The sequence below is a fragment of the Dinoponera quadriceps genome, unplaced genomic scaffold, assembly GCF_001313825.1.
Source record: "Dinoponera quadriceps isolate SergipeBrazil2010 unplaced genomic scaffold, ASM131382v1 scaffold367, whole genome shotgun sequence".
Classification (NCBI taxonomy): domain Eukaryota; kingdom Metazoa; phylum Arthropoda; class Insecta; order Hymenoptera; family Formicidae; genus Dinoponera; species Dinoponera quadriceps.
The window spans coordinates 2,201,744-2,224,396 of NW_014554712.1; the positions used below are offsets into that span (position 1 = coordinate 2,201,744).

At 39.9% G+C, this 22,653-nt stretch overlaps 2 protein-coding genes across 3 annotated transcripts in view; one reads left to right on the top strand and one right to left on the bottom strand.

Annotated features, from left to right (window-relative positions):
• The first annotated feature begins 3,411 nt into the window (after nucleotides 1-3,411).
• On the top strand, nucleotides 3,412-8,251 carry LOC106741113 (nuclear pore complex protein Nup107). The gene is made up of 7 exons (XM_014612781.1): nucleotides 3,412-3,834; nucleotides 3,953-4,437; nucleotides 4,529-4,736; nucleotides 5,097-5,950; nucleotides 6,309-6,626; nucleotides 6,823-7,074; nucleotides 7,180-8,251. The coding sequence occupies exons 1-7, from the start codon at nucleotides 3,537-3,539 to the stop codon at nucleotides 7,279-7,281; spliced, it is 2,517 nt and encodes an 838-aa protein (XP_014468267.1). The 5' UTR covers nucleotides 3,412-3,536; the 3' UTR covers nucleotides 7,282-8,251.
• Nucleotides 8,252-14,677: 6,426 nt separating this feature from the next.
• LOC106741014 (protein Skeletor, isoforms B/C) overlaps nucleotides 14,678-22,653 on the bottom strand; it is a 45,640-nt gene continuing 37,664 nt past the window's right edge. Inside the window, exons 4-11 of one of the 2 annotated variants that reach the window (XM_014612571.1) lie at nucleotides 18,706-18,944; nucleotides 18,184-18,364; nucleotides 17,227-17,247; nucleotides 16,760-17,120; nucleotides 16,034-16,354; nucleotides 15,667-15,790; nucleotides 15,190-15,484; nucleotides 14,678-15,077 (exon numbers count right to left, since the gene is read on the bottom strand). In XM_014612571.1, coding sequence (XP_014468057.1) covers nucleotides 14,928-15,077; nucleotides 15,190-15,484; nucleotides 15,667-15,790; nucleotides 16,034-16,354; nucleotides 16,760-17,120; nucleotides 17,227-17,247; nucleotides 18,184-18,364; nucleotides 18,706-18,944 — 1,692 coding nt within the window. In that variant the 3' untranslated portion in view covers nucleotides 14,678-14,927. The remainder of the gene's footprint in view (nucleotides 15,078-15,189; nucleotides 15,485-15,666; nucleotides 15,791-16,033; nucleotides 16,355-16,759; nucleotides 17,121-17,226; nucleotides 17,248-18,183; nucleotides 18,365-18,705; nucleotides 18,945-22,653) is intronic. The other variant, XM_014612572.1, reaches the window with a different exon arrangement.

Sequence of the window (22,653 nt, forward strand, 5' to 3'; positions counted from 1 at the left end):
AAATACCCAGGCTGTATTTGGAAACATCACTCTTTAGTGACTTCAGTAACCGAAAGCACGATCGACGGATGTACCGATTGGCGGTCAGATAGGGAATTTCTAGTGTATCTAGAGAAAAATTTAGGGATCCTTGAAATTCTCTACCCAACAGCCAATCAGCACACCCAATGCTCTTCATTCGAAGTATGTAATACAGCCTTACTTTTGCACAAAAGTGACAAGTTTAGCCTAAAGGGGTGTCTACAATGAAAATTTAAGCTCAGCCTTAAGAAATTGATCAATCACAGTCGATGATTCTTCTCATATTTGACTGTGATTGGTCAATTCCTTAAGGCTTAGAGCTTAAATTATTTTTAAATATAATGTTTTGAGTATAATTTATTTGTAAGCTAAATGTCGACTATAATGTTTACAATAATTCTCAAACATTTTTACACTCTCTTCTTCTACAATTTTCTCCATTGGTTCAAGCCACGCTAAGTTAGACGGTAAATCGTGATCCGGGATAAACCACTTCTTAGCATTAGCCAAGTCATCCAAAATTGTACGATACAGGCGGCGTTTCTCTATTTGAGAGTTACAAAAATCGACAATCTTCTTATGACTTAAATCAGATTCCGATTGCTTTGTAATATCTTGATATTCACTGAACATTGCAGATAATGTTACCATGTAATAATATTTTTCATCATTATATGTGCTTACGACAACGTGGTCGTGAAGGAAATCAATTGGGCCCTGTGTATAACCTAATTTCTTCTGCAATCTATACAAATTTGTATATAAGTTCTTCTTGTGCGTCCGTGATACACAAGAAGAACTCTCTTGTGATAGAAGCCACTCTTGTGATAATTGTCTTCTTTCCGTTCCAGTCAAACCTCTTGTAGCTATATGTCGCGTGGTTATTTCGTCGAGTTCGAGATATCGCTCAGCTTCCGTAACAGGAACCATCTTATTTAAAACTTCCTTTATATCATCAGGTAATTCCATGATTGAGAAATTCAAATTATACAATACAATTTTCATTTCTACAGTGAGCATGTTTTTCTTATATATTTCCAAGAATTTGTTCATGAAGAATCGAATTATTGATAGTCCTATGGTAGTTGCGATGTGAGAATTTGAGATTAGAGGGTCCGAGCGCGGAGATGATCCCTGTTGCTAATAAATACACAATAATTATTAATTTATATACTAGTTCTCGAAATAGTTATTTTGGTAAAACTTCCGTTTGAGGGGAGGGAAAAACCCAAAAATGGACGAAAATCAAGATTAACTTGGAATTTTATATGCAGGAGCATATTTTCCGTTCCTTTAAATAGCTGTAAAACTGCATGAATAGGGTCCTATTTTACATATCTTTTACGGCTATTTATTGACTGTCAAGGGAGGAAAAAAGAGTGTTTCCGTCCATTTTCACAAGTATTGTTTTATCCAAATATCTTTTTATTTGCAAATGGCACGCAATATTTCTCAACGTGTCATTTCTCACCTATGACGTCACGAATTTAAATTAGCCGCGGCTATAATTATTCCAGAACCTTAAATTTGCTTCTCGTGTCATCATGGCGTATCCGTATCATTCATACACATCATCGTAAGTTTCTTTCTTTGTTATACGAGTTTAAGCGATAAAGATCAGACACAACCTAAAACCAGAATATGAGATGTATTTAAGAAGTCTTATGTTCCAATTTTAGGTTTTGTGCTAGTTTTTTGTACAAACTTCTTGTTTCTTATTTCGCTATCATTATTCATTAAATAAAATTATGATAAAAATTTATGATAAAAAATTATGACAAATAAAACAATTTGACTGATTGTCCTATATCATTTATTAATGGTCTAATTTTTACCGAGCCACCACGTGCACAGGCGAATATACAGAATGTTGATGATAATACAGAGCCCTAACTTTCTACTACTCCCTAACTACAGCCACCACGTGCACAGGCGAATATACAAAATGTTGATGATAATACAGAGTCCTAACTTTCCTGTTGAAAAACGGGTGACATACGCCATCTGTTGTGCAAATAACAGCGGCGGCATACATTTATATTTGTTACTACTTAAAAAAAGGAACACGACGTCGGTGGTTAACGAAATTGTACGTAATTAAAAATGGTCCCAATTTATTGGCTGACTTGAAGTTTCAGTTTCGATTAGTGAGTTATACGAAAAATTTCATCAGAATGTATCTAATGAATTTCGAATTATTACTAAATTTGACTGGAAAAGAAATATTATAAAAAAATACTACTGCGCAATCATACAATGCAGCTGATCGAGACGTGTTGAGATACTCCGTTTGTTATCGTTATATCTTTTCTCTAATGTAAAGGCGGAATACCGAAGATCCGGATATGCGTTATTTTCGAACTATCGTCATTTTTATATTGTAACTTGAAATTGCTTTGTTTCGAATTTGTTGTCAAAATTAAAAAAGGAATGGTTAGTATATAAGTTTTACAATTAAAGTCAAATAAAGGGGCTGTTTTAACATTACTTCGGATATACCACGTGGAGATACAGTCCATAGTACCTCTCTCAATTTACGGGACTCCCTGTATATATTATTTCTATAATATAAATGAAAGATAAAATCATTAAAAGTGTCTTCCCTAAACAGTAGTTTTACCGTTAAATTTATTAGCTATCAATAATTCTTACCTCGCTATTATCCATTGAATCAAATTATGATGCAAATAAAACGATTCAGCCGATTGCTCTAAGGTTACTTTGCTCTAAGTTAACTTATTAATGGTTTAGTTGCTACTGAGGTACCACGTGCTACCAGACGAATAAAAACGTGGTTGTGGGCAGTCAAATGGGCAGTAGGTCTGCAATGGGTAGGAGTAGGTTTATATTTATAAGAAGTAAATGTAAAAAATTAACCAATCACAGTCGATTATCCTCTTTACGTTCGAATATGATTGGCCAATTTCTTATTCTTACTTCTGATGAACATCTAGTGCCCACTGCAGACTATACTAAAGACCCTAGAATAAGAATCTGACCATAAGAGCGCATTTTGATTGAGTAGGCCATTTTTGTCAACTGCTGCTCATATTTGAACTATAATAAACTTACTATTTTGTTACAAATATTGTATTTAAGTAACACAAATAAGAAGTAAACGTTGCGAAAAAATGAAATCTAACATGTGTTTGTTTAATGTAACAGTGTTTAACAATATATACTAGAAATATGAAAAATTCTTTGTGGTTAATATTTGTTTAAGCATAAACAATGTAAGAAAGACATGCAACCTTTACAGAAAAGTATTACTGGCTGTAATATAACGGGGTCAACAATGAGAATTAAGCTTTAAGCCTTAAAACACTTTGTACGTCGGAGCTGAGAGAGAGAAAGAGAGAGAAGAAAGAGAGAGAGAGACTATATCGTAACAGAAAAACGCGCGCGCTGGCGTGTTTGTTTGTTACAGAATAACCTCTTCGTGCAAAATTTTCATCTTCTACAAGCTAATTAAAAAATTTCTATTGAATATCGGCAGTGTATTGTGACATATAAAAATGGAGATATTAAACGACACCAAAGACAACTTCGATCAATCTATTCGGTTGTTGGGTTCGCAAAGCCTTCAGAAATCTTTTCTGAGGTTTAACAATGATATCACTATCAGGGAAATGATGGAAGACAGCACAGCAACTGGAATGATTTTGAAGGCGAATGAACCGTGGCGAGAAGCCAAAATCAAGCTCTATTATGATTTTTTACAAAGTATGCAGGCACACTTCTCTGAAGCGCAGGTCTTCGATACCATTGCGGATTTTATACAGAATTGTACTGATACATTAGATATAATAAGAGGTATTGTCTCATATATTATCTTGTTTTTGTCATATTATTATAATAAGCAATGTATGTGTTAATGGTGATATGTAAATATATCAAAGTTCATTGAAACATCACATCTCATCTTTCGTAGGTATGCAGTCTAAAATTGAGAATACCGAAATAACAGAGGAGGAAACATCATTAGAAAGTGAGAGAAACACCTGGAGATTGATATATTGTCTCTACCAGAATCGTATAACCAGTGCTGGTCTGTCTGCTCGAATGGAACATTGCGAACATGTAAACAGTAATTATATTTCCGAGAAAGACGTTGTAGAACATTTCTACCAATCCGAGAGCTACATCAGAGAATATCAGTTGATTATTGACTGGTTGGAGAAAAATGCCTTGGATCAAGCAGATAGATATCCTTCCATAGAACTTTTCACCGATAAGACAATAGCTTGGGAAAATACGGTTCATCTGTTGCACAATCCAAATTTAAGAATCACGTTTGAGTCATCCAGACCAGTGGTATCATCCCTTGATCCTGACGCGCCTATACGGGAAGGTAAACCGTTGCATGATCTGGACAGAGAGGATGACGCCAGACTTGAGAAGAGAATGTTCATAGAAGTATGTTTGTTGTGACTTTTGTTAAAAAAAAAAACCCAACGAAATTTAATATTAAAATCACATGATATTTTGGACAAAATTTGTGTCACAGGTGCGCTGTGGACGTCTTCAAAAAGCACAAGCATTAGCTATGCACTGTGGCCAACCTTGGAGAGCTGCGTGTTTGTTAGGGTGGATTCCTAATCACGATCCCAATTATAACGTTCCAGTGACGGACATAAAATTACCTATTGAGGGGAATCCTAATAGGAGTATTTGGAAATTGTGTGCCTGGGATATGTCTCAGGATAAGCGTGTAGGTAAAGACATTTTTGACGAATATCGAGCCTCCCTGGAAATATTATGCTGAAAATTTTGCTTGAATATAAGGAAAGTTGAAGTTATACTATTAAAATTCACTGAGTTTAACTTAAAATTGTGCGTAAATTGGCTGAATGATAGTGAAATAGAATCAACTGAGAGAGAGAGAGAGAAAGAATTTCAGCGAAATATTTCCATCAGGGTTATCATTTCGAAAGTCCGCAGAGAAAATCCCAAAATGTATTATCAATATCTTTCCTTCCCTTATGACATACATTACAGGTAACTTATAAATATCATGCTTGTTTGTATGAACGTAACACATGAAGCATATCTAGGTATATTTTTTTATTAAACAGGTGTATTCTATCGTGCCATATACGCGAGCCTGTGCGGCAATGTTCAACTACTGCTGCAGATAGCTTCATCTTGGCAAGACGCGTTATGGGCGTATGTGAAGACTCTCCTGGACATCAAAGTCGAGTCGGAAATGAGAGCAACGATGGCGAGAATTTACACGAGCATGCCGGAGGAATACTGGAAGAACGAGATCGCGTTGGAAGATGTATTTAAGGAATTGCACGCATCGAAGAATCCCGTGATACGCGCGCAATCTAACAAACCCGATCATCTGATTCAAAAATACCTAATACTGGATCAAACATCCAAGTTGATGGAAGAGATCGAAAGTATGATAGATATCGGCCTCTGCGACTCGCAGTTTCTCCGATTTCTGGCGCACCTGATATTGTTCTTCCGACAGATCGGAAGAAGTACGAAGGACAAAATCGAGAACAAAGTATTATTGGCGTACGTGCGTGTTCTCATCGAGATGGGCGATCCGACTCTAATTGCATTTTACACAGCGACATTGCCGCAAGAGGATCAGATAACCAACTACGCCTCTTACTTGGAGCGCGTCAAGGAGCACGAAGAGCGCAAGAAATGTCTACGCGCGGCGGAGGACGCGAACTTGAATGTGGAAGCGATCACGAAATTAGTAGTGGAGAACTTACGTAAAAAAAACTTGGAATCTGACCCGACGGACCTGAAGGGAACCGTCACTGACATCGACATGGAAAAGATCAACGCGCTGGACTGGCTGATCTTCTACCAAAATCAACGGGAGGAAGCTCTGTGGCAGACGAACGCGCTCATCAGGTACTTCCTGACCAAAGAGAAGATCGACGCGGCACGGAAAGCGTTTAACAAGGTGCTGACCGGAACGATCAATCATTACAGCTATCGCAATAATATTATAATTCGCTTCTTCTTATATAACTCTTACATAACTCGACAGACGAATGGCTCTTTTCGTTTTAACCCTTTGCAGTCCATACCGCCACAGTGGCGGCATTCGCAAGTCGTAGAAGTCCGTAGAAGCCAGCCTGGCGGCATGATGTCATTCATGATCGCCTGGCGGGCGGCACGGCGAACAAGGCTAGCGGAAAAGTAACTGCGAAACGCTAAATTTACTCGGACCTGCTGGTACTCCCATCGAAATCTGCGGACCGCAAAGGGTTAATACGCAGTTGAATGACAAATACAATATATTTGTTTATACTTCATAGATCCCGTCAGATTCAATCGAATCAGTCGTAGCGGAATATCCGAGCATGGAGTGCACACTCATGAATGCCACAATGACGAATAATTTGTCGAGAAAAGCGGCCTCCTCCATAAGAGAGTACCTCTGTTACAAAACGTACCTCGACGCGCAGGAGGGCTTCGGGGAGTGGTTTTCGCATTACCATCATGGCAAACCCATGCCCTTGGAGGAATTACCGGTATATGCCACGTTCACGGAGAAGGTCGCGTACGACCACAGAAAGACACAGTATAACATGGAGCTGGAAAGATGGAAGTGTACGATGCAACATCACACGAAGGTACGCGAGAAGTATACCACATTCTCGCCGTCAACGTGACTTCTCGTAATGTCTCCTACTTCTCAAATTTCGGGACTTTGATCACATCGTTATTTAAATCGACGATTTCAATCAAATTGATCAGAGTTCGGTGGAAGTTAGCCACAGAGTTACTAGTGAGACGTAAGCAAGGGTGTAAAACCGCCTTCTGTTTCAGGCTGTGAAACAATTGTTATTTAACGTCCTGTTATTCCCCGACGGCGGCTGGCTCGTGGACTCGAAGGGCAGCAACGACGAGCCGTGCACGTCCGAGGACGAGCTCAGGGACCATCAGTTGGAGAAGCTGCGCGAACTTTGTATTCCTAAGATTACGCTTTTGCTACATTCCGTTATGTCCGAGATGAATGAACACGCCAATTGCATTCAGCTGGCCGACATACTCGCGTCCGAGCAACATCAACTGTATAAAGTACGTAAGCCTTATTTAAATAAGAACATTTGTCTTCTCATATGTGTATGTTGCGTGTAACGAATTGTGTGTACTAACTCAATGATTACCTTCGTACCTTCGTAGATGTTTTCCAAGGGCAGATTACGCGAAGTGTTCAAGAAGATCTGCGAGTCTTCCCTCGTCTTGATGGACCAAAAGAAAGATCCCTGGGGATATCCGAAGTGAAATACGAATTTCTAATCTATGTTATGTAAATTCATGCGCCTACGACTGACACGAGCGTCGTTCGTATCATCAGACGTTCTCTGCCGCTTCCGCTCGTCATAACAAATGTATACAGGTGGTTTTTTTTTATTACCTCTCCTTGTCTTTTTTCTTTCTTTTTTTTTATAAAACCAGTTTATTGTCAACCACAAGAAGTGAATATAAAATTTGATACAATGTTCAATAATTCACATAATCATAATATATAATATACTTCGTGATTATTTAGATGCTCCTTTTACCCAATCGTTAATAAATGTAGCGCTATCGAAGCCATTAAGATTAACGTGTGGGGGATGTGTGTGACGAAACCCATAGCCGATAAAAACGAGCAGAACATCCTGAGATACATTTCGCAGCGACACTTAGAAACTTCGAATGACAGTTGTGACAGACACACCAACATCGTCTTCTAATCTCGTATTCTCGCCGGGTCGTGAGACCGATATCATCGAGTTTATATATCGGGATTCGTGCACAACGACGAGAGAATCGACGAGCACCGAATGATATTATCACGAAACGAAAAGCGATGCCACGATTCTCGTGTCTGAATTTAAACGAATATCGTATATCAATACGCTAGAAGAGAGTCGTAGTGTGATATGGTTCTCATTGTACGCTCTCTAATGTCTCTAATGTCAAAGTGGATAATGTTTCCCGTCGACGAGAGCAGTCTTCTTTCTTTTTTCGCAAATTCTCCTCTCCCCCTGAATTCAATAATAGCGTGACCTCTTTCTCCTCTTTTTTTTTTTTTCTTTCCGTTCTCCCCTTCCCTTTTCCTCCTTTTTCCTTTGAAACTCCGACATGTGCGTCTCTTTTTTTTTTAATTAACGCTACGAGTTTCAACTTATTAGAGACACTTACACATATGCTACGCATAGACTATATAAGAAAATTAACATATTCGACCAAGAGAGAGAGTACGGACCTCTCGAAACAATCGGAATTTTTTGCGACGCTCGCATGCTCTCTACGACTAGTCGTCGTCGTCGTTTTTTCTTACCTTACGAGATATGTCGAATCGCGATTTAAATGGTAAAGATTGACTTCTCATTGAGTGTTTTACGCGCGATTGCTCGCTACGACACGGTATCGCTGATATCTTAATATCCCCTTAAAACGAACTTACATCTCGACGACGAACAAAGGAATACGCGTAGTTTAGAATAAACCTCTTTCGTCTCCGTATTCCTTAGCACTGCGCGGAATCGCTGTTCCTGCGCGAGCGTCCTCCTCCACGCTCGATCACGCCGATTACGCGACGTTGAATTTCAACTCTCGAATTTAAATTCGTATACAGTTTGAGACGCGCGTCGAGGAACGGCCGAGATGGCTCGCTCCTCGTGGGATAAATTCGTTCGCGTTCACTCGAAGTTAGGAAGATACGAGTGCCGTGTCCCTTGATTAAAATAGAGTCTGCGATAACGATTAGACGATTAGTGAAGTTAATTGTTAGTTAAGCTAGCCTAACACGTAAACGTTGAAGAGAAACAAAGGGGTTGACAATTCGTACATTTCTTCGGAATACAATTCGACACGCGCGCGGTCGGCGTAAAGAGAGAGACGATCGAATTTTGCCCTTCGTTCACGCTAATCCGCTTACACTCTCTACGAGAGACACCCTACTCGCTAGCACCGTATGCGTATTTTCTTTTTCTCTCTTTCTCCTTGTGTGCGGAACAATGTGCTTTAGAGAAAGAGAGCGCTTCGAGACGATCGTTCTCCGCTTTTTCTCAGATTTTTCTCCCGATGGTACAATTATCGAGTCTCTCGCGAGAGACTCTTGTTTCCTCGGTAAGATCAACAGACGTGGCAACATCCATTAGCGTTGTCAAACTTCGAATGTCGTACAGACGGAGGAAAAAGTAACCCTATAAGCGTGTAATATTTTTAGAATATTATAGGAATGTTCTATTCATGTTATATGTCCACTTCACATAATATTCTTGGCATATTATAAAAATGTTCTTAGAATATTAAAAAAATATAATAATAACAGAAAAAAATGTAAATAAAATATACCTATATATTATATATATACATATATATGTGTATAATTTTTTTTAGTATAAAACATTTTTACACAAAATTCTTTCGTCTTTTATTTATATAATGAAACAATTAGTATTGCAATACATTTGAAATAAAAAAACTACAATTATATATATATATATATATATATATATATACATATATATACATACATATATATATATACATACATAGAGTTGAATATTTAAAAAATATATAATATTACAATAACATTAAATATTATTAGGAGTGGACATATAGTCATATATTAATATTCTAGACATATTACTTGATATTAAATTATATTACGCGCTTAAGGGCTGTTAACGCTAATGTCGTTGCAACCATATCCGAGATCCACGCTCTTGCGCTCACCGTGAAAGAAATGTCTCGTGGAACGCGAAAATTGCCAAGATATCGCGGAAACGCAATGCTATAACTCGACTTCGTCGTTCCGTGTACACATTGCGTCATAAATATGTCTCATCATTCCCTCGATCGAGAGTTGCATGACTTTAGCCTTACATGTGTGCATATAGTCATAACCATTTTTATAATTAGAGTCCCATCATAACCCAACCGTGATAATTAAAGTTACTTATGCGATTTTCAACCTTATACGTATATGTGTAAGGATGTCGTTTCGTTGGCACAGATTTTTCGCCTAACCAATCAGAGACGTTATATGTTGTTCTGTTACACGGAACAAAATTTCCTTATGTCCCATGGAACGCAAAAAATAGAAATACGGTGTACCACGATAATCAGTCATATTTTAAATCTTTTTACTTTTTTTAGAATGTCCCGGCAAAAATATCAAACGTCGCAATTCATTGGTGCGAATTTTTAATACGCTTCATGAGACAAAAGGAAATAAATTTTGCATAATATAGCACACACATGTGTACTTCTATATTGTATACAGTTTCCGTAAAGATGAATTTCGATTAGTTATTATTATATATTTTTACTTTCCACAAGAAAGTTTGATTCAAGAAACGCGTTATGTATAAAAATCTATATCATGGAATGACCTAAGGCTAAAAATCATGAATTCTCGTTCTGGGAAATGACAAGACATACGCAGCGCATAACGTAGTGTATACACACGTGTATGTATTAATAACGCCTCGTTCTTTGCTTAAAAAATAGGAACCTCTAAAATAATCGACTCATACTTTCACAAGAGCTATCCGAATTCCCCTTATCGCAAAGATCGTTCGTGCTCGAGCGCGATTTTCGTGTTATTGTCTGAATTATTGTATCTGCGCGTGTACGAAGCGGCTGATTGTTCGAATCTCGAAATGTCTCGAATGACGTATGTTACAAAAAGAGAAAAAAAGAAACGAAAACGCAAGTGGACAATGGAAAATCCTGCAACGCTCCGTTTCGCGTATGTAAATGCGATACGACGGTCCGTTTCAACTTGGTTGATGCGTCGACGTAATTATAACACTCACGATAAAACGACGCATAAAATTTGTTCCTTTCAGCTGCGTTGGCATTGCACTGGAACGGAGGTAGAACAGACGAGTACAGCGAACATTTTTACGAGTGAATTTTTATGAAAAATGTTTATGAGAGTACAGAAGAAAGTAAAGAAACGCCAATAATGCAGCAATCAACGAGATAACGTGGTATGTCCTAGTTTTAGGTTGTTTCGCTGTCTGTAGTAGTACATACTTCTTAAACTACTTGAATTTATAGGCCAATTCAGCTGAAAAGAACAAATTTCTACAGGGAAACCATTCGGAGTTGCAAGAGCTTCCCGATTAGTCGTGCGTATATCGATGCAGCGTTGCACAGTCGGTTCGATGTCGTTACAAGGTAACAATTATGACATACTTTCGGTTTCGATCGAGGGAGCCGGATTGTTCATGGAAAATGTCTTCCATACGTAAGTAGAGACTTCGAAAAAATGTATGACAATCTACGGAGTTGTACAGTTAGAACTAAACGCGTGCTAAAGACGTCCATTACTAAAATCCTTGTAAAACCTATCGTTAGTACGTGTGTGTACGTGTGTGTGTACATGTGTATGTGCGCACCATATGTATGCGTGTGCCCGTACGCGTGATTACGTGGTTATTTTCTTCTCTCGCCGTACACCACGTCTACCACGTTCGTGGAAAAACACGTGTACACTCTCAGTTACACGCAATCGTAAGACGAACAGAAGTTCCATTCTATCCCGCCGCCCGCATTTTTCGATTTATCGCTCCACGCGCGCCCTCTCTTACGTATAATATATATATATATATATATATATATATATATATATAATCGTATATGGATGGAAGCTTACAAGTAGATTTCGTTTTATTTTTAGTTAGTTATACGTTAATTTAAAGTTAAGATCTAAAGTTGTAAACGTTACGCGCTAAAAGTATATCGCTAACAATTCGAAATCACGTTTGAAACTGTACAACATTGACGACGGTAAACCGATCTCGACGAAGGTAAACCTCTCGCGGTGCCGGACGACAACATGCCGCGTTGATGATACGTTGATATTCAGTTTCACCGGAGACACAATACGTCTCGTCGATCCTACCTCTTCTCTCTCTCTCTCTCTCTCTCTCTCTCTCTTTCTTCTTTTCTTTACGTATTAATGTACATATAGCCGAAAAATTTTCCTTACATTCCTAAGCTATTTATTTGCTCCTTACGAACTAACAACTTGGGACGACATCGAGCTGCTCCTGGAAAAAATGTGAAAACACGCGCCAATTAGCTGAGAAGAAACCGTGCGTAAGTTCAACCGTGAGTAAATGTGAAACTCTCTGATCGGCTTTCATCGTCGAAACGGAAATTATTAATAATTAGTTAATGAAACTGTACACACGCGAGAGTCTCTTCTTACGCTCCGTGTAATTTTGCCAAGTCGACTCCGGACAAACAACAATCGAAAGAGAGACGTGTGTATGTGTGCGCACAAATGCATACGCACAAGAGACAGAGAAGATTCCATTATGTTTCATTCTGTTTGTGAGACTGATTTGAGCTAATTCCGTTGCTTATCAAACGTTACAACCTACAGCTTCGCAAATCGCTTCGAAATCATAATGAAATTTTTTACTCGCATCACACTACGAATGATATATTTATCTACGTTATTGTCTATATATATATTTATGTATGTATTTATATATATATATATATTTTTTTTTTTACTGTACATACATCATGTGAATGGAACATTTCACCTATGCAACTTACGAGTTAATGCTTTATTGCGGAATTATACATGGTTTATCTGCTTCGTACATTTATACGAATCCGATCGATTCGTCACATCACACGTTAATGCGTCACGTGAAGATCGGTGAACTCTGATTACGACGATTTTTTTGAGAAGAAAAAAAGAAAAGTTAGATAACATTAACCGGCCTTTTCTCGGAGCAGCCCGCTTCTATTGTACGTCCTGCAAGTTGATTATTTATTATTGTCGTTCACGGTATTTCATTCACTTACAAACTAGAATCTGTTACTTTCGAACGATCCTCTTAGAAAAAACAAACGAATGAAAAATATAACGATAGACCTACAATCTTGGGCGAAAATCTCGTTTATTGATCGGGATTACCCTCGAATATTGTCATATCGAAATTTAGCGACATAAACATTGATTAAATGTTTCTCATTGTCATTTTACTTACACACAGCAATTAGTACGAGTCTCTACGTTAACGTTTCTTAACGTGTCAACTCTCTCTCTTTCTTTCTCTCTCTCTCTCTCTCTCTCTCTCTTTCTCTCTCTCTCTCTCTCTCTCTCTCTCTCTCTCTCTCTGCCCTTCGTAAAACTAGATAAATAAGTTTGTTTTATCTTTCATAAATTTCCGTTTTTTTTTTCTTGTATATTTATGATATTTGTATATATGTGTATGTTTCATGTGTATATGTACGTGTGTGTATATGTGTATGTTTCATGTAATTAAATACAGACTGGTCTTCGTGCGATAAGCGGTTAAATAGCAAAAAATTTTCTGCTGCGAATTTTGTGGACACCCTGGCACTTGGGAGCTGGACACACATTTCACGACTTAACATTAGAGAAACGTTACGCTAAGCCCTCTCTACCCTAAGTTGATTATGTATTCCGCTGATTTCTCTTGGTTGCACGTCTTATGCACGTCTTACCTCCCTTGCACGTTTTATATACGTAACGATGTATCTATGAGTATTAACCACAGGCTGCTTTTCGGTAACTTCTTTCTCAATAATTTTACACAATCTTTCTTCTCTTTTTATTTGACGATATTATTATAACAATAACCGTACTCGACACAAAAGCCTTTGCACGTGACATTTGTAGTCATAACCGTAAATTCGTAAAGAAAATTTACCAATTAAAGTTGATTATTCTTCTTACCGTCGTAAAATAATCGATCGGTTAATTCTCTTACAGACTTACGGTGTTAAGAATTTGTTACAAACAAGGGTCTTAAACAACACGATTAGAACTTGGTATCGGATATTTGGCGAAGATGGCGGATGAATATCGGTATCGTGCGATTTCCTACAAGACAGCCTGTAACTTTTACTCATGTGATACGCGCTCGACGCACAAGAGACCAGTTCCAAAGTACTACGCGGTGTCCCTTGTCCGAGAGTGGGTCCTAATCCTTGTATAATTAAAGACATTTATTATCTGTACCCAAGGCACATTTTAGACTTTCATTTCGTTTTAGGAAGGTCCACTCTATAGTATATACATATAGCATCGTTAAACGTACAGGGGATAGTTTGTAACTCCCTTAAGTATTACTTATTCTTTCTTTCTTGTACATAACTCTCGTTTCCTTAGCGATTCTCTCTCTCTCTCTCTCTCTCTCTCTCGTTGACTATTCTACGTATTATTGTCATGTCGACAGCATTTATAAATGTATATCTTACGTACTATCATGTTGATTTAAAGTTACATTAAGATCAACTATAGCTTTGTGCAAAATTTACATTGTACATGTATCGCTGATGCACTTCCGTTTCGCATTAAATTTACGCGTATAGTTGCATATCGATCAGCGTATCTCTGAATATATATTATCCTTTCCCCTGATAAATGAATGAATGCTCCATCGTTATTGTCAGAATTTCTTTGATTACCCAGCCCTCTAATCAGTTATTGTCTGATATTTCTCATATTATTGTCAGATGTTTCAGTTTCGTTTTATAATTGTTAAAGAATATTGAGAAATTTCTCACGTCCCTGCATACATGTTCATACGTGTAAATGTGTATCCGTGTCTGTGTATATGTATATAATATATATGTATATATATATATTATATAATATATATATCATATAATATGAAATCTTGAATCTGATAGGTCTTAAAAATATTTTGCTAATTTTTCATCCTTACGAATAAAAGCTTACGTGCTAAATACTTTCTTACAACCTTGTATCGTGTTTCGCCGATTTAACAATCGCATCATGAATTGTCACAATTTTCGTGACCATATCTTAAATCGATCAGTACCCCGTCGTCATCATCGTTTTCCTTCTTCTCCTGCTCCTCCTTCTCCTCCTCCATCGTTTGTTCCGCGTTGAAAGAAAAAGATCCGACGATTCACCTCGAGAATAAAAAGACCGCGAGCATGGATGTCACGAGGATCGCGAACGTAGGCAAAACTTGACTGACGCCGTTGACGTTTCTCTGCGACCGGTATCCCGCGTCAACGACGCGGATCTTCCAGCCCAGATGGTTGTGCGTGTAACACTGAAGGGACAAGAGAAGCAAGGTTACAAAATAGGAAAAAAAATGCGTCCGGTTCGCTCGTCGTAACGTTAATTTCAACCAATTTTTGTTCTCCCCATAATCGGATGTGTACCTGGTAGTATACTAAGTCCGGTGTATCCTCCTCGACGGTCCACACGAGCTTGGCAGGCTCCCCCTTGTCGCACTTGAGCTCGAGCGTGCGGAAGAAGCTGTTGAACGTCTCGTAGTTGTCCGCGCTGTCTACCGTGGTGCGCACCCACTCGCAGTAACGGCCGGCCGCGGTCGGATAGGGATATCCGTTGAAATCGTATTTCACACCGGCGAATACCTTCTGCTCCATCTGTTCCTCCTCGTTCTTCTGTCCGTAACCACCCGTCGGACTGTTGGTTATGTAGAACGGATGATACCTTGAATATCGACACACGCGTGACACACACGTTTCAAACATCGTTCTCGAACTATGAGAACTTCCACAGCGTCGTGGTAAATGACAGGGATACGATCGAGATGCGATAACGATCTAATCTCGTTCGTGTATACGTACACGTGCGTTTTGAGGGACGTCGTTGCGAATGAGAATACGACTTACCTAGCAGGATTGACGGAGTCGTTTCCGCCCTCCACGATGAAAGTATAAGTCTGGCCCCTCTCCACGGTGAGCTCCGGGATCAGTAAGTCGTTGATATACCAGGCGATGCCCCAGGAGGGTGTACCTACGTGTAGTAATGAAAATCTCTTAGATAACCGGAAACTTCAAGACGCCCTACGTGATATTTTGTGAACGAAGAAAGCCCTCCGCGAACAATTCCAAAATTATTATCGCGAACTTTGCATCGATATCATGTCCAGCGTTATCGCTCAAATTATATTTGAGTGACGTGTGTGTGATCAGTTATCATAAAAATAACATTGGTCAACGCGAAAACTGTATCCTGGATCGAAACTGTCAATTTTACCCGTTATTCGCGAGTATCCTCTTTTCCCGCCGGTCGGCCCGATTCTGACACTGAAAGTGTCCTTATCGTTGATAACGGCCGGTGTCCACGGTTTGAGATCGGGCGAGTCTGGAATATTGTACAGAGAATTTGTACACTCGTGGACGTTCCTCGACGTAAAATCGATACGAATGTCTTCGGTGGTCTTATCGAATCTCTCGTGAGCATTGGCTTCGCCCTTCGCGTTCAGCGGTCCGATGGCAGCGATCACGCTCGTCTCCATTTCCGGGATTATTTTGTCCTTCTCCGGCTCGTTAGTCCTCAACGGACGCGTGTACGTAACTGTAATCGAAAGAAAGTGACGCGACAATCATTGGTTATTCCTCACTTCGATCTCTTTGACATACATCATAAGCTCTAATTGCTATTCGCTGGATATATGGACAATTAATACTCTTAACGGAATCTTTCTGCGGTCCGAACAAATTTTTCGCTGTCTAAACGAATTTTTTTTGCTATCACTATATTGACCAACATTTGTTGTTCCAGCAAAATTTGTTTTCTCCGTGTGTCTAGAGAATGGGACAGCATTAATGAAAGTCTTCCGTACGACACGTACGACAATCGTGACGATCAATGGTTCTCTGTTTCTTCAACTTCCCACTATGATTTCAAACATTTTGCACAAGGATGTAACGAGAGAGAGAAAGAGAGAGAGAAAGAGAGAGAGAGAGAGAAGACATGTACCAGTTGTTATGCCGTTCTTCCGTTCGCCATGCAGGAGTACCGCGTCGTTCTTACCGCCGATCCTCTTATCCGGGCACACACCCCTCTTGCCGTCGCACTGAGCGAAGTCCGACATGTAGTAGTCCTCGGCGATGAACTTGCCGGTTCTATTGTCGTAACCGATCACGACGACATCGCCGCCGATCATCTGTGCCGTGCCGTCCCGACCCGACAACCCGAAAGCCACGTATTGGTCCTCCCTGATACGTCCCGAAATCCGAATCTGCACGTTCTCACCCTTCAACTGCCACTGCACCTGAACACGACCCTCCAACATCTCCTTGCAGTTACTCACTGCTTTAGGTGTGGGTGTGCTGCTCGTCTAAGGAGGAGAAGAGAGAGAGAGAAAGAGAGATAGAGAAATGGTAACGCGGGCAATGTAACTTCGCCGGATCGTTGTCGTGTCGATCGTCGATCGCGTTACTTACCGGATTGTACCACCATGGCGGCTATTCCGCGTGAAAATCGAAAACAGTGTTATTATAAAGAAAAATCAGACCGAGATTAGTCGGTTAGATTCTACCCAGTAAGCAAGAAACGTTAAATCAATCTTTCAAAACATTGATTTTACGTAAATTTCATAGACATTTTGACTTAATATTTTATAAATGTTTTTGAACTGTTGCTTAATAATATATTATATTTTTAAATATTAAGATTACGGCGTAGAAACATTATTTTTAATGTTTCGGTCAAATGTTGTCAACAGTAGCATTGTATATAACATTAAGAATTACATATCTGAAAACGTTACATGTTATAAAATACCATTGTAATAACATTGTGTTAACGATTTATTGCTTACTGAGTAGTGAAGAACGTGATAATCAGATTTTATCTGATATATGTGCGTCTGTGTGCGTGTGTACGTGCGTGCGTGCGTGTGCGTGTGTCACGCGTGCAGTAACAGTTTTGTCGTATCACCGGAAACAACGTAAAGAGCGAACCGAGGAATTTTCAACGGGCAAAAAATTGTTGCGGCTTCCGCAGCGGAAAAGATCGCGCGATAATTAAAAAGGCGGTTGCTGCGAAAGAAAATAAAACGGAAAAAGCAGCCCCGGGGACAAGACGATTTTGTCGGACGCGGATCGTCGTCCTATTGAAGCTAAATATTAGCGCGGCTAGAATTACGCCGTCTTTTATCGTGAAAAGACGCGAATGTCCCTCTTCTTCACAGTGCATTCAATACCGTCGCCATTGAGCTGGTGCTTTTCATCGTGTATATCAAAGAGCGGAGTTGTGTATATTATCATCTCATAGTGCACGTTAATGAGGGTATGTAAGGTACGAAAGTTTTAGGAAGGGGGGTTACAGAAGGGGCGGGAGGGAGGGAGGGGAAGGAGGTCGTATCGGGCGCGGTGGATTGAGAACTCATTTTGGTTTACCGTAATTTTCGTCTGGCCGAGAGCCGGAGGTACGTCGAGGTCCTTTGGAATTAGAACGTGGCCGAAATTGTGCCTGTATTCGACGCACCACACCGCAAGCCAGTTGATGTCGTACACCGTCAGGTTCCCCGGCAAAACGATCTCGATGTCCTCTCCTTGGTATCCTCTTAATGGTGCCAAACTGCCGGCGAACGAGATCGATAATCATCCCCATCGTGGATCGAGCGGATAATAAGTAAGCACGCTGAATTTATGTACGCGGCCAATTTAATTGTAGAAGAATTAGATTTGTGTGATGAGATCGGTTTATCGAAATCATGTGAATTCTTGTGTGAATAAGACAAGTAAAAGTGGATGAAGTAAACTTAAAATGTCAGAGAATATAAATCAAATATGAATCATATAATATTTAACCCTATCTCAATAATTTATTACTGGCCAATTAATCATCACAGGCAGTAATACTTTTCTGCAAGGATAGTGGTTGAAAAAAGCACCAACTCCACGAGTCACAAAACTCACCTGCCTATCTCGTTGGGGACCTTGATACCGAAGTGGCTGGGCTCCGAGCCATTGCCCACCCAGAAGTAAGCGTCCGGGCCGCCACCGTCGTAATGCAAGTTCGGGATGTAGATGGTTTTGCTGTCTAGAATACTGATGTTGCCGCTACGGAGATCATGCGCTAATCTCGAGAACTCGGGGAGCACTTGCAATTTCGGCACTTTCAGATCGTGCGGTATGTAAACATCGCCGAAATCGACCTGAAACACACGAAAGCGACACGGTTACTTCTGTCGCGCGCACAAAACCGTCGACTTCGCAAGATCGCGACCCGTTCTCGCGATTATTCCGCACGGGAAAAAGGAATTTGCCGTCCGTATAATACAACTGAGATTCAGTTGCCAGGCTTAGTTTTTAGCTGCGGAAGCTAAAAACTACATTAAATTAACTACTAAATACTACTTACTGAATTAACTATTTATTAAATTAACTAAATTGTATTATATGGGCAGCTAATTTCTACCCGTGAGAGTTTTTAGCCGTTTAGGAAGTGATTTTTTTCCGTACGGTGTTCTGTATAACATTAAGAAGCGGCAAATCGCGAATCACGCCTCGACGATAATGACCGCAGGAACGACTTTTGCGGCGGGGGGAACGCGATATCGCGGTATCGATCGCAATCGCGAGACATTATATACCTTTTTACGATCTTTATAATTGGACCTACTTTGCCAACGCCGCTCCAGCAAAACCCGCTAATTTATCCTTCTGAGGACATGCATTTACACCCACGCGGTGTCGACGAAAGAGTCGATCTATCATCCCCTACCCGGCGCTCGAGCTGACGTACCGATGAGGGGTTTCGGCTCGTTTATATTCTAAGTTCCGTCAAACGTCTTAACGTGAGAGAAGGGAGTTGAGAAAAGTAGAAAAGAGAAAGAAAAAGGAAGGGCAGGAGGGGGCGAGAGAAAGAAGCAAGTTATCGGTCGAAGGTTCGTAAAATCCGAGAAACGGATTCCACCCTCCGTATAACGGAGCTCCATCCGTCCTCCGTTTCTCCGGGGAGCGTTTTATGGGAGAAAATTCAACGTTCGCAACGATTTCTCAACTCATTCTGAAACCCCCCGAACAAATCTATTCGTGAATGGCGAAATAGCGAGCTTATATTATACCGAACTTCCTCGGACGGATTTTCTCTGCTCTCTCTTGTCTCGCAGAAGCGAGTAATAATCGAGTTTCGCTACACCACACTCATAGAGAATATTCTTCCGTAGAATTTCTTCCACAGTTTTTCGATGTTGAATCTATCTACTTTAAATAGATTTTATTTCTTGCGACAAAATTATTAAATTTTATAATAAGGAGTCCATTATATATCGATCAATATATTTATGGGAAATTATCCCCTTTGAGAATGTAGTTATACACGTTATTCAAGAGAGAGAAAAAAAAATATATAAATATATTGTAAAGATGACATTTTAAATGATTCAAAAAGTTTTTATAATAACAGTTTTAAATGAAGATAGATACGAAGATTATATTTCTGGTGTGTTAAGTAATTTTATAATCATCGATTTTATATTGATTTTTCACTGTTCTTGGAACGATTGTAAAACAAGGAGGAAAATATTCGCCTATTGTAAAATAGTTACAGTAACAAAATAATCGGATTTCACATCAACCACTTTCGTCAACTTTTTCTCTACACCTGCGAAGAATTAATAAGCGAACACAAGCCTATCTGATTTGCACAAACGTGTCGAATTAATCTCTGATTGATACAGATTTAAGAATCCTCATCGCCGGCGACGTGTAAAGTCGACAGTATTGTGTATACCTGATGAATAATTCCGCGAGTTGAATTATACCAACACAGTCGAGCTTCTTTCTTTATTATTATGTCGGCGCGAAGTTGCTCATCGAATTTGCGAAACGTTCATGAGCGAGGTTTTGTTCTCGCGCGGATTTTAATCTCACACCATGCCACTTCGGCGGGCAGAAGCAACAATTTATTAACGTCGCTGCTTGTTAATGGCCCTGCATCAAGTGCCGACGAAGAACAATCCACAATTGAACGGCGAGAGTGGAGAGTCCCCGCAGAAGCGAGTTACGAACACCGCGATTCGCCGAGCGCCGAGTTTCCATCCGCGTCTGACACAAATCTCGCCGCTTAAATTGTTATCATAGAATTCCATTCAAGATAGTTGATCCATCAAACCACTTTCTTAGAAATCCTTTCAAAATTTGAGTTGCGTTATTGATGGAAATATCGGGTTGGCCGAGAGAAGATCGTATAAGTTTCGACAGATGCCTCTATAAAAATACAGGATTTTCCCCTAAGAGGTTTCGTTTTAAATTATTAAAAAAATAAAAATTTTTTTTTTGAAAAAGTGATATTTTTATTACGATGCAAAGTACAGATATATAAATAGAGCATTAATAAGAAAAATAAAAAATAAATAATATCTCCGTGTTTGCAATATTGTGCGTATATTTGTCTTCATTTTGCTCTCAAAATTAACACTTACTATCTGGATAAATCTTAAATAAAATTATAGGAAAATATTATTTTCAGTAAATAAACCTTTGTAGGGGCTCCTTGATGTCGCCGTCGAAAATCTGGCGGCTTACGGAACAACTACTTTATACCGTCATCAATGTGACACACATTGTCACGCCGGTCGTGTATTCCTCGTGTCGTAAAAGCACGCTCTCGCACACGTATCGAAAACTCGACAACTTCGCGCTATCAGCTGCATCGTAATGAAATTACGAGGTACCGCGTGTGCTCTCGCGCAATTAAAACGGAGATATCATAATTGCCGGCTAAGATCCTCGTCGCCCGCAATTCTACATTCCAATTACCGGCCGGTAATTGAATAATTAAAATTGAGACGTGCATTTAATTGGACTGTTGAGGGAGGAACTGAACAAACGTATAGTATTTTCGAGAAATTAAATCGGGAAGACCTACGTGCCAGTGCGCGTGCCAGAGCAGCCCTCTGCGTCCTCCTCCTTTCTCCCCCTCCTGCCCCCGGCTAGGAAATAGTACCCTAACTAAGATTATGCCCTTTGAGATCGCGATTCGCGACGCGATTTTCCCCATGGAAAACAGCCCGCTCGTTCTGGAAAATATGCTCTGGGAGTTACCGGAGTTACACATTTCGCAGAGAATTCTGTGCTTGTGCGGTACATACACACACACATACACACACAAATCAACGACGACGACGGCGAGCGACGCGGAAGTTCCATCGGTTTTCCGAAGTTCCTTTGTGCGATGCCGTGCGTCGCCAATTTCATTTCTAACAAGCACAACCGGCAAAGTGGCTGGAAAATTTGACGTTCATGCGTATACATATATATATATATATACACACCACGCGGTAATTTACATTTCCATTTGCCCGGGTATATTCACGTCATATCCTTTGAAGTCGCCGGCATCTCGACCCCGTAATTAATTCCAAAGTCAATCGCCCTTCTTAACAGGTTTATCAAATATGTCGCTCGTGCGCGCTCGTGATTGTGATTGAATAAATACAGATGTGATTGAATAAATACAGGGCTCATTGTGGTGAACGAAATTCCGAGCTACGTCGCGTCGCAACGACTGTTGAACTCGAGAGAAACGAAAGTGGCAGAGACGCAAATTCCGACTGAAATATCAGCGATGGTCGAAGTTAACGGCGCGGCTCGGCGCGAATCGGCGAAGTTGATCGGTCGATTCCGAGGTTACGAGGAGATCGTATCGAATTTTTACGCGGTCTATCGCGGCTGAGAGAAGAGACAATACGAGGTGAAGTGATATCAGTTTCCCAGCTGCTCGCAGATCGTTGCAAGATGAGGGGCGCGCGGCCGCGCGCGCCGAATTTCATCATTAATAATAATTATTATCGACGAGTCGGGACGGACTCCCCCGAGACTCCGGAATTTGCATGCGCATTAATCCCATTTCGTTTAAGG